The sequence below is a fragment of the Elaeis guineensis genome, chromosome 2, assembly GCF_000442705.2.
Source record: "Elaeis guineensis isolate ETL-2024a chromosome 2, EG11, whole genome shotgun sequence".
In the NCBI taxonomy this organism is placed as follows: domain Eukaryota; kingdom Viridiplantae; phylum Streptophyta; class Magnoliopsida; order Arecales; family Arecaceae; genus Elaeis; species Elaeis guineensis.
In genome coordinates, this window is record NC_025994.2 from 89,731,744 (window position 1) to 89,744,818 (window position 13,075).

At 36.9% G+C, this 13,075-nt stretch overlaps 1 protein-coding gene across 1 annotated transcript; it reads left to right on the forward strand.

Moving 5' to 3' along the window:
• Positions 1–611: 611 nt before the first annotated feature.
• LOC105054133 (uncharacterized) lies at positions 612–11,354 on the forward strand. The gene is made up of 13 exons (XM_010935577.4): positions 612–1,011; positions 1,102–1,200; positions 3,588–3,689; positions 3,923–4,066; positions 5,580–5,674; positions 5,781–5,910; positions 5,978–6,082; positions 7,122–7,228; positions 7,312–7,363; positions 9,503–9,592; positions 9,730–9,814; positions 9,894–9,958; positions 11,063–11,354. Exons 1-13 carry the CDS (start codon positions 742–744, stop codon positions 11,147–11,149), a joined length of 1,431 nt encoding a protein of 476 aa, XP_010933879.1. The 5' UTR covers positions 612–741; the 3' UTR covers positions 11,150–11,354.
• Positions 11,355–13,075: the final 1,721 nt, after the last annotated feature.

Sequence of the window (13,075 nt, forward strand, 5' to 3'; positions counted from 1 at the left end):
ATTACTAGGAATGATGGATGATCCAGACTTAGAGATCTGCACTAGCGAGTTTGAAAATTTTATAATCGAATTTAGTTTATTGGATAGTTACGAAATTATAATCAACTATTTATGAATTTTAAAATATTGATTTTGATATTTTATTTTGGATTTAGTTATCTTGAACCAATATTTATTTAATTAATCAATTAATGATAGATTTGATTTTTAATTTTATTCAAAATTATGATTGTTAGTTTCGTATTATTATGGGCTACAGCTTTCAGTAGTGTATTCGTGTTATGTCCTAAATTTTGAATCTGATATTTTTTTTTGAAAAAGCTAGGTAAGTGGAAACCAGCAAAGATCGGATAAGGATGGACGGATCCCAACCTAGTTAACCAATAACAACCATCTAAGGAACGAGACGTGGCACCCGCGGCATAAACGAGGTCCCGCTGCAAATAAAGCTTATGGCAACGGACAAAGGCTGTAGTGTTTTGATAGCATTATTAAACATGGTCATCATAGGAATAATCTCTCAGCATGCAACACAATATTACACATTTACACTACCAAACGACAAGAAGCGTAGACCCCACTCGTTTGCCATCAACTGTTGCCAGGACAGGCGATGTCAACGGGGATGTATGCGAGCTTCGTCCTGTCACGAGATATCCGCGGTGCTTCCAAGTAGCAAGTATTCGGTGGTGGAATTCAGAACCCCAAACGACTTAACCAGAGAGAGAGGCTTGAAGAGCGATGGACGGAGAATCCGCGGCGACGGCGACGGCGCCGACGCGATCGGACCAGTGGGGACACCCTGTGAGGACGACCTCCGACGCCTGCATCGCCGCCGTTGACTCCTACTATGAGGAGTTCCTCTCCTACGGCCGGAACCGGGCTGTCATCCTCCAAGCCCTGCTCCACGATCCCTCCTGTGTCCTCGCCAACGTCCTCGCCGCCCACTTCCTCGCCCCCAAGAACCCCTCCAAAGCTTCCTCCCTCCTCGCCGCTGCCGCTTCCTCCCTCGTACTTCTCTCTCCCCCCTTTCTCTCCTTTTCTTGATGTTTTTCCTGGGAAAGTTTTGGATTTTTGTCGTTGTTTCTTGAATTGATTCAGGAGAATGCCACTTCGTACGAGAAAGCGGTCTTCAGAGCGATTTCTTGCTTGGTGGGAGACGAGAAGAATGACGACACTGCCGTTGAGCGACATATGGAGGTTTGGTACCCCTAAACACTTGCCAATCTACTTTCCACGTCCAAGAAACGGTGCTTTTTATTGCATTCTACTGATTCTTGCTTTCATTAGAGTAGGCAATTTGATTAAAAGTGTGCTTCATTAAAAATCTGCTTGCAGAGTTTAAAGAATCCCTCAAATTGTGTCCACTTGCCAATCCACTTTCTACGTCCAAGAAACTGTGCTTTCTATTGTATTCTACTGATTCTTGATTTCATTAGGGAAGGCAATTTGATTAAAAGTGTGCTTCATTAAAAACTTGCTTGCAGAGTTAAAGAATTCCTCAAATTGTGTCGATTCTTGATCATCCAAGTCCTGAGTTTTGGAATTTTTGGGGATTACATAAGAATCCTGTGTTGGTTTCTTGCTTCTCTACCAAAGGCAGTAAGAAGTTGGTATTCAACTGTCTTGTTTATAGCGTTTTAGCGACATGAGCTTAAATGAATGTGTTGTTTTTCATGCTAATGCTAACGAGAGAATTGATGAAGAAATGATATTATTTTACAAATAAATTTCTATTATTTCATTAATTCAAAGGGAACGATATCCTTCTAATTTAACTGGGGCATTTAATGCATCTGAGAGAACCATTGTTTTATTAAAATTTTCCAAATTCTGATTGCAATGTGAAAAGATTCTCTTTGGAGATCTTAATCATCTCCCAATAACTATTTAAAAAGAAAAGAAAGAACCTTCTAAAAATGATGAAAGTTTGATCCTGCTGGAATCTCTTGTGAAGGGAAACCAAAATATCTTTATAACAAAATTTAGTATGACTTCCTTACCAAACTTATACCATAGACACCAATCTTACTTAAAATAGAATACACAAGTCTACCCCAATATGATAGTTCTACAAGATCAACAGAAGACATAAAGACAAGAAGTGAAAATTCTATGCTTTATATGATGGGTTCTTGTTGGAAAAAGGGATGCTCTCTTGTCCACACAAGACTCTTCGATTTGGGATACTCTTGGAAACACTCATTTGTTTCCCTTCATAAAATTTGATTCTCAGTAAACTGATGCTTGGTTTGATTAGATTCTGATGTTTGATTTCCTATTTGAAAGCACTTAATTTCAAGGCCGCAAATAGATAATCCTATCCACTTGTTGTGGAAATCCTCTAACCAGGGAATCCGTTGTGGTAAACTTTATGATTGGTGAAGCTGCAATGATAGGCTGTTTTAGATGTTCTTGTGATTTTATATTACATCCAATAATTGGTTGACCCTCTTTTAACATGATATCATTTTGTACATTGCTGTCACTAATCAAGAAATGCTGATAGATTGGAGCCATAATTATTCTTTCAATGGCTGCATCTTTAAGGTTCTCAAGTTTGTAGGAGAGACATGCAACAGTCTGATGGTTCTTTTGATTCATCTGTAGGAAGGTGTACTGATACATGTGGCATCATAGTGGTTCCTTGTTTGGATTGTTCCTGTGGAGACCTGGTCTGCTGCAATTCTGCTGCTTTCTTACCGTCGCAGAGTGTTAATCTCTTCTGTTGTTGATATTGCATTCTTTCTCTAAGAAGTTTCCTATGGGTCACCGATATAGTGCATCCTGTTCTCTTAGGAATTTTCTTTGGGAATGATCTTTCACTTTCTGCATTAATCAAATTATGGACAATTTTGTTTTTCCAATGTCAGGTGGCTGTATCTCCTGGGAACAAGTTTATGGCTAAATATTTTACTTTGACATTAACTGTGTGCTGATTATCTTATTTACTTTGACATTAACTATGTGCTGATTATCTATGAAAAGGAAAAAATTTTCTCTTCTTCAAGTTTGGCAGGATATAATGCTTTAGATGGCAAAAAATTTCTTGCGCTCTCCTCCAAGCATCGATTGAGTGAATTAGTGGCAGCAACATTGTTTTGCTTGCTTTGTGGAAAATTATATCCCAATCAGGAACTTCCTGCCTTCATTCACTTTTGTAAAACCGAAGCTATCTGATTCCATCTCCATGGATCAGGGGTGCCATGCTTCATGTGATTGTAATTGGAGCTCAAAGCCATGAGTGATTTAGTCAACTTTGTACTTTTTCTTAGGTGATCAGTCAATTTCTCTTCAATCCACTTGTGGTCAACTTGTTCCTTCCAAAATATGAATGTTCAATTAGCTGTCATAAGGCACATCTTATTATTGTCCCTTCTGAATGGTTACTGATTGTTAATGTAATCTTTTAGATAGTTTTTATATTAATAGTTATTGATTAATGAGGAAATGAGAGTTTTTTTTTTTTTAAATAATTAATTTGTGCATCAATTTGTTATCATATTGTTTTTATTCTTGAGGAAAGTCAATATTTTCTGTGGAGGGCTTGGAGCCATCATTGCTTACTGTGATGCTTGCTTTTGCAGTTGCTGAGGGAGTTCCCTAAAGATCTGGTGTCACTTAAGAGGGCTCAGGTCCTATGCTTCTACATGGGTCGGGCTGATTTATCACTGAATCTAGTTGAACAGGTTGCCTTAATGTAAAAGCATGTAAAATGTTAAGATCTAGCTGCTCTGCAATAACTTCTAGTCTTATCCTCATTTTCAGCCTTCAGCCTCCTAAATTATTTTAATAATCAACAAAAAGCTTGTGTTCATGCAGAAGCCTCTGTTTATTTTATTGTACTACATAATTAATATATTAATAACTAATGTAGTGACGCTCGTTTCTTTGCAAGCACTAATAGTCAATCATTAATTAGGTACTGCCACAAAATGAAGATCAGAATTACATCTATGGCATGCTTGCTTTTCCATTGTTAGAGCTTGGACAAATGTCTGAAGCTGAGACGGCTGCAAGGAAAGGATTTGACATCAACAAGCATGACTTGTGGTCACAACATAATGTAAGTGAAATCTTGTAGGGTCTTCATAAGGTAAACATCCATATGGCCATATGTTCAATTCTCAAATAATTACTTTTCAATTATTGTTTGCTTGAATAATAAGTCATGACATGCATACAACTTGTACTTTATGGATTTTGGGACCTGATGAAAACCCATGTTTGGTCTTAAAGTGCAAAGGATGATCAAATTGTTAAATACCAAGAACAATGGTGCAGTGCACAGAGAAAAGTGCAAAAAATCTGATAACTGTATATTGTGGAAATGCTTAGTCAAAGTGTAGTACAAAAAATGAGTGATGGAATTACAAAAAATATGTTAAGCTCATTATGTTTCAGAGATTCTTTGTGACTATGACTATGACTATGAGATTTACAATTGTTGCATGTTTGGCTATGTATTTTTTAGTTTTTTCTATCTGCCCTTTCCCTTTTCCTTTCTCATAGGAAAAATTGTTGGACAAAAACATGGTTTGTGATGCTCTATTCCATATCACCTCTTTAATATTGATAAGTTATCAGTATCTGCAATGTATTTGCATCCCCTACTTGTGCTTTGAGGTTCTTTTATGTGAAGACTTATGATTTGTAATAATTTCAAAGGGACCTTTTATGTCATATGAAAAATGATACTGATAGGTAAGTCAGGCAAGACATTTTCTCTAGTGCTTTTGGGATGGGTACATGGAACACCATAGACTTATGCTTGTTGCAACCTCATGACTCGACATTTGGGAGTAGACTGGGAAATATAAAATTATGACTTTGGATTTGCGAACGGAGCTGTATATCTCTTAGGATGCAGTAGTGCCCAACATGGTTAGAGAATTCAAAAAAGAAATAGAGGCCCAAGTACCTTATTACTTGGTTGGTTGATGTCTGTTAATGTGCATTCATTGTCAAACTTCACTATGGATGAACTTTTATCACTAGCGGCTTCAGTGATAGAAAAGGAACTGAGAAATGGCCATAAAGAAGAACAAGAGGCAGGAGATAGCAGTAAGAAAGGAAGAGACTAACTGCATTAGTCGATGCGAGTGGAGAGTTATTTTCAATTCTTGCAAATTGGGAAAAGGTCCCTTACAAGTGAAATCTTTCTTGTCAGCTGGAAATTATAGAACTGTGACAGCTCTAGCATTCGGTCAGTGGGTCCTTTCCTTTAGCTTGAATTTTCACAACACACAAGATGCCTGTAGCCCTTTAGACCTTAAACTCCACTATCTTGCGAGATACACTAAATTTACCACTCACTGGGCTTTCCTTCAATTTATCACTCCTCATGCACCTTAGAGTATATGTGAACAGTTACATGAAGCAATCACCATAACATACTATATATATGCCTCTTGAAGTCCATTTTTAACTCTTGGCACACAGAATTACTATCCAGTGCAACTCCATAACCTCTTTTTTCTTTATTTCTTAAATTATAGCTTTTGTAATAAGAAGTGATTCCAAACATTTATATGTATTGTGTCTCATAGATTCTAAAATTGACCTCTCTCTCCGTGAAGCTATGCCATGTTTTTCAGTACAAATGTTGTTTTAAAGAAGCTGTGGATTTCATGGAAGCTTGTTCTTCCTCATGGAGTTCCTGTTCCTCATTCATGTATGGAGGTTTCGATCATAATATGTTGTAAATTTTCAAATTTCCAGGAAATAAAGCACGGGTTTTCCTTCAAGCATTTTAGATGCTTTGCTGATTTTATTTTCAGGTGTACTCACAATTGGTGGCATGTTGCTGTTTGTTATCTAGAAGGTGATGCCCCACTGCCCAAAGTTCTAGAAGTTTATGATCACCATATCTGGAAGGAACTGGAACGAAGCGATGCTGAGCCAGCAGAGGTATAATTATAGATATTCTTCTCAGCTCATCCTGGTCTGCAGTACTCAAAACCATCTCATGTTTCAGGTATATCTGAATGCTCTAGGCTTGTTGATGCGGGTCTATGTGCGGGACAACACAAGTTATATCGAGGATAGGTTGTTGACACTAGCAGATAGACTTGAGGATAAGGTAACTAATTTTTGACCATGAAAACTTATCTTGCATATAAAAGATCTTTGCTTTCTGCATGCAAAGTCTAAATGAAGCACCATTTCATACAAAGATGACCTAGGCTTGTTGAATAGCTGTATACAAACAGACTAAAATCCAGAAAGCTTTTTCTAGCACCAAGTGGCTAGAATCTTTTATTAACTTCCTATTGCTTGCAATCTGCCCTCTATAGTACTATTTTATCATAGTTAATCAAGACCATACTTGGTGTATCTGGAGTAATATTTATTTATTTTTTTGTCAAATATGGAATATGCAGCTTTTATTTTTCTTGATCTACTACCTTTGCCTTTCAAGTGATCCTACCTGTCTAGGCTTGTGAGAAAATCATACCTCAGTACTTATATCAGCTTTCTTACCCACCCCCATTCTATCAATGTTGTATACTTCTGTTTTGTAAGCATAGTAAACCGGGTTTATATGTTTGGCCGTAGCCGTTCATGTTTGCTGCCTGCCCCCCTCTGTTTTGAGAGAAAGGGAGGGATACCTACATACACTGATTATCTAGGTCCAGGTTTTTTGGGATGCACCATTCGGGAATTTAACCTAGAACCTCGGTTTGCTAAGTAGATAGGTATGACCACTGGCACAAGCCCTGTTCACATGTTCTGTTAATTGTTTGATGTAGCATAAACATCAATTACCATCATTCAGTCGATGCTAAAGCTATTACGGTTCTTGGTTATAAACAGTACTAGAAACCCTTGAGATGAGTTGAAGGGCAGGAAAAAGCTAAAAGGAAAGAATCATGGTTTTGACTAATGTACCATACTGGTTGGGAACTAGCACCAGCATACCCCTTGTATTGAGTGTTGTTATGAAGGTATATACCGCACTAATATCTGTTACAAGATGTAGCAGTTGCATACTGGTACAGGTACCAAAATTTGTACTTAAAAACTTTGAAAAAATAATTGTAACTGAAGCACATTGTGGTATGCTCTTTTATGCTTAATTGTGGATCAACTAATATTCTGTGTGCACTGTACCTCTGCAGTCTATATGGCATATGGAGTGGTTGCTTGATCTGTCAGCATTGTGGGCCTTAGCTAGCACACACAAGGTGCATAAAGCACAGGACTTACTCAAATCCATGAGGTCAAGGTAGGAAGTGACCCACATTTTTATAATTTGTGGGAACCATGACATATTATCCTGTTATTCTAATAACTGTTTATTGTTATTAGGATCTATTCAGTGAGCAAAAAGAAACAACACAAGATGCAAAGAGGGATACTGGTGGGCATCATTTACAACTCTGTTTTCTTGTTGATTTATCATGTCTCAGAAATATTCAGATTTACATTAGCATTTGTGTAGCATTTTTTTGAAACCTTTTTATACCAAAGATTGTTAATGGTTGCTATGTTTTGTTGCTTTACCTTCACACCTACACTGACCTGATATTTTTGTGTTAGAGGTCAGCACATGTTTGGTGCAGTAAAACATCCTAGACTCATTGTTGCTCACTTATAGGACAACAGGATGCTTAAACGTGAGGAGCTCCCTCAAGCACACTGATAGGTAGAAGTGATAGCATGGTTCATTGTGCTGGGGCCTGGATCGGCCGGCCAGCCGCATGGTTTGGTGCGTCTCGTGCTGTTCCATCCCAGCTTGAACCGACATAGTAGAGAGGGCGGAGGAAGAATGGGAGAGAGGAAAAGGGAGAGGGGGGGGAAAGGAGAGGGAGGGGCCGACACTGCTTGAAAGTCGGAGGAGGGTCTCCGCCCTCCTTCCGATTGACACAAGGGCTTCAACTTCTGTTTTGTTTTTTATTTTGCTTTTATTGGATGAAGTCGGCAACGGTGTTGCCCACTTCATTTTTGTTTTTCTTTTTACTATTTTCAGGTATTGCCGACTTCATAGAAAATTACAAAAGAGAAAAAAGGAAATGAAACCATGAAGTAAACGAAATAGGGGTCGAAGCCCCTGTTTTGATTGCGAGGAGGCCGAGCCCCTCCATATTTTCAGTAGCCTCGGCAGCGGCGCCATGGGCTCGGCGGCCCTTCAGCGACCTTCTCTCTCTCTCCCTCTCCTTCGCTCTCCCCTCTCTTTTCCTCTCTTTCCTTCTCCTTCTTTGGTTTCTCATTTTGATTGCTGGACTTGTCTCGGTATGCCACCATCACGACTCGATAAACCCCGAATCGGATGGTTTGGAATGGTTCCCCAATCCTTGAGTGATAGGATAATAGATCTATTATTTAGTTCTATTAGAGTTGGCAATGTGAAAGCATCCTGTTGTCCTATCATTTTCAGTATAATAAATATGATAGACTAGTTTCAAGTTTCATCCGATATAGAGGCAGAAGAATTTTTCCTAGTCCTTTAGTATGAGACCTGATCGCATTTGGTGTATTCTAGGTTTCCTTCACAAGTTTAAATTCAAGAAGAACTTTAGACACATAACAATTAGGACCTTTTTTAAAAGGGCAGCCAAGTGCACAAGGTTCACACCATTCCAAGGTTTGAGGAGGGTCAGATGTATGCAGCCTTATCCTCATGTGCGAAGAGGCTGTTTCTGTATTTCGAACCTATGACCTCTAAGTCACCTTGGGACAATCTTACTGTTGTGCCAAGGCTTGCTCTCTATAGTTAGGACTTTTTCTATATTTATTATTTAAAGAATCTAAGAGAGTTAGGAGTCTAGGAATTAAAATTTACATTTAGATTGAGTTGCAGATTAATGGCTATAACTTGTGATCTATAGGCCTATTTAATTGATTAGAGAGCGAAGTTGGAAAGAAGCATACATAATTGTTATCCTTTATGAAGGTCTTACATGAGCATGGATGAGCTTTGGTTATGTGAAGGAACATTTATTCCTCAGTATTCTTGGAAATTTATTCTTAGAGGGCATTCATATAGATTTCATGGTTTGAGTTCATGTTGAAGCCTTGTGGATCTTGTGGTTTTTATCTCTCTGAAGTGAAATCTTTTGCTAAAAAGTTTCAGGGTTTTTCAGTAGACTAAACTGAAATAGTAAGCCAAGGCAGCCATTTGTGTGTTTCAGATAACATCGGCCTATTTTGGAGGAATTTCATGGCCACATGGAGATTGTTTGAGACATTTTATATTTGTTGGTATTGCTTATGACTTGTTAGGTAGTGCTAGGTGCCACCCATGATTCAAATTGTTGTTTTTATTGTTATATACTGCTATTGTTATTGCAAATCCTTGCATTTCAACGAATTACTCTTTAGTACTTAAATCATCATTAATATTTGATAACAATATTTCTGCCATTATATCAAAGTCTGAATCCTTTTTTTCTTTTAAACTAATAAGGAAACACTTCTTATTTGGGCCGGTGAAAATGTTTAGCTCCATCTTGCTGGAAAATTGATTAATCCACTGAACTTATTTTCAATTTGATGTCAGCTTGCAGAAGCCATTTACGAATATGGAAGGGGCAATTATCAGAAAGTATTTGACATTCTTGGTCCAAAATTTAATGCCATTGACTTCAAAGTATGACTACTTCCTACAATATAATCATTCTATAATTAAAGAATTTTCATTCTGCCAGGATCTGAATGAGTTTGTTCTCTCTCTCTCTCTCTCTCTCTCTATATATATATATATATATATATATATATATGTTATAGATGATTGGAGCATCTGATGAACAACTTGATGTCTTCAATGAAGTTTGGTTCGTTGTTTTGTTGAAAGTTGGACAAGCCTCCAAGGGTAGGCAAAAGTTTTGTGAGTTTAATCCTAAGTTTTTCCCCCTTTTCTTTGCAGAACTGATATTATTTTTGCACTACAGCAATTGAAGAAATTGAGAAACAAGTTAGCATGAGGGATGGGGCACCTTTCTTGTGGCGCTTGCTGGTATGCTCTATAATCAGATCCTCTGGATTTGCTTTCGTATTTTTCTTTCTCGTTTTGATTTTGATCTCTGCACGGACCAATGTAGCAAAATTTTAGCAATCATATGCAAAAACCCTTATTGGTTCAAAAAGCAAAGGTTCCAAATTCATATTATGTGTAAAGACAATTAAATGCCCACAATACATGTAGAGAGAGAGAGAGCTAGCTAACACATCTTGCCTCTTTGTCATTTGCGTCCATGGGTATCACAGGGTTTAAAATCTTGGCGGTCATATAAACAGTATGCAAGTTCGAAGTGCAAGGCATGAACTTATTGTGTTGGAACCTTGAACAGAGCCTTGAAGTTTGCACAACTTTCTAGATTTGCCTTGACTATATTAAAAGCTAACCTTTGCGATTCTTGGCTTGTGACATCTTTGTTGCATGTCATTTGGAGTCTTTTTCAGTTCTCTTGTTTAAAGAACTATTGGATTATCCTGACTTGCAAGCATATCCAGTAATTGGAATTTTGGATCTCTTTGCTTGATGAATGAGCCTTTGTTTGTCTTCAACGTCATTTGTTTTTTTTTTTTTTGATGGAAGTCTTCCACGTCAGTCGACCATTAAAATTTGTTCTCCCTCATTGTCATTCTTTTCTCTACTTTTCACAAATTTTACACAAATAAATTTAGGCATGTTCTGCATCATGTGTTTTTTTTTTTGAGATGCATCCACATGATTTGGTCTTCCCTCACTTGTTTCTCTTGGTTCCTCATGTCTGATTGCATCTGAAATTCTTATGGCTAGATGCATTTTCATTGAAACCTATTAATCATGATTACATACTTTCTGGGAACTATGTTTGTAATTATATAGCTGCAAGCTGGTACACAGTTTCTAGGCATACCATACGTACAATAATAAGATAAAATTGATTCCTTGCGGTGTCAATATATAAAGTGCTTGCATGAACAGATGGTCTTATGCATATATTAACAAACTAAAAGGTTGCTTCGCATTTCGTCTAGAAGCTATTGTAAATCCGCTGCATCATGCTGCCTATAGGAATTATGTGGGGGATTTCTTTACACAATATATTCATCATAATTTGCATGGCTTGTCCAGGCGACGGCATATACCATGGAGGGCAGACCAGATGCTTCCGTTGCAGCTGAAAAGGCAAAGGCTCTAGAGCGCGCTTATTTTAAATAAACGGACTGGAAGTAAGTTGTTCGATCCTTCATTTATGGGTAATGATGTCGATCCCCAGAAGGCACTTAGTTTTTATCAGTATGTCATTAATGGTTTTATTTCTGTGACAGAAAGATGCTATTAATGTGCATTTTGTTGAAAAGAGCAAAGTGGGGCTGGGGTGGGAGGGGGGTCTTTTGGGGTCGGGTATCATTTATCTGCAATGTTCTGAAAATTATTAATATCATATGACTCACCTAAGATGAACTCCATCAATGTTCATTTTACCTATCTAATCTGTCGCATGTTGCATTCCAATATCACATTGGACCAGCAATTCTGGACAATGCTAGTTTCATGTTTGCTGATCCATCTAAATTACTATAGTGCCGTTTCCAAGTGGTGAAAGGGTCTGGCTCTTACCAACGTATGGTTTAGTTTGCTGTGTCTGGTCAGAGGAGAAAACGGAAAGAGAAATTTTTGTCCATTGCCTTCGGTGGAGAAAAAGCATACCACTTTATCAGATTTGACTACGCAGCACAATATGAGGCATGTATTTATTATATTTCAATTTTTTTTTAATTTTTTTTGACAAAAATATTTTTTTCCTTCAAGACATCATCTTTTATTCTATTTTGCTTATGCGTGGTTAGAATATTATAGATAATAATATGATATCATAACAATCAATAGGATGTCATACCATTTGACATCTATAATAATAATATGACATCTTTTTGTATTCTATGAATAATTGTCGGAAAGTAATATTACGGACAGATGATACTATATCAAGCAACAAGATGTCAAAATATTATTCAGAATGTTATAAGATTCATAAGAAGTCATATAAAATATTAGAAAATAATAATAATTTTTTTTTATTTTATGAATCTTGAATAATATATATGACTTTCTATGTCTTTATATATATATATACACACACACACATACATATCTATATATATATACATATATGCACATATGCGTACATACACACATATATATGTGTGTGTGTGTGCATATATATGTATATATATATATATATGTATGTGTGTGTGTATAGAAAGTGTATCAAGTGAGAGAAGTGGCTTAATGTGAGAGGTGAGAGGACATGATAATAATCCTTGGATTCACATCAATGATTCAGATGAGAATGTAGCTGTTTAAATTATCCAAATATTCTTATGGTTTATCCATTCCTTTCTTTTTTAACTTTTTTAATGCGCGCACGTGAGTGCGCACGGTACTCATTTGATCCGTTGATGTGGATCCAAGGGTTATTATTATGTCTTCTCACCTCTCATATTAAGTCACTCCTCTCACTTAATACGCCCCCTATATGTATGTGTTCAAGTAGTCGGTACCCAAGGGGTGTGTGTGTGTTCAGGTAGTCGGTACCCAAGGAGTAAATTTTAAATCCCAAACTCTTCTCCCTATCCAATAGGGTACTGCTAAATGATCAACTAAAAATTTTACCTATATCCATCTAATATCTGTCTTGGGTCTAGTCGGATCGACTAGATAAGAGGGTTAGATCGGGTCAAGTTGCATTCATGATCAAAATTTTTATAAAATTTTTTAAATATATATATAATTAGATTCAAATAGCTGCTACTCGAGGTGCAAATATCAAATCTGTAGGAGAAAATTTCAAGTACGTCCCAAATCCGGATGTGTTTTAATTTTAAATTCTAAAGATACACAAGGATATGATATCTTTTTCTTAAAATGAATTATTTTATAATTATAATGATTAATATAATAATTTGATATGGATAAGTTTATTATTTTGGCAAAAGAAGGGATAGAGAGAGAGGAGAAGAGGAAGAAGGGAGGGAAGGAATTCTAATTTATCATTTAAATATAGGATAGGATTAGTTTATATGGGATTTTTTTTCCAATAGAATTTGATGTATAATTTTATTGGATCAATCCTACATCCTA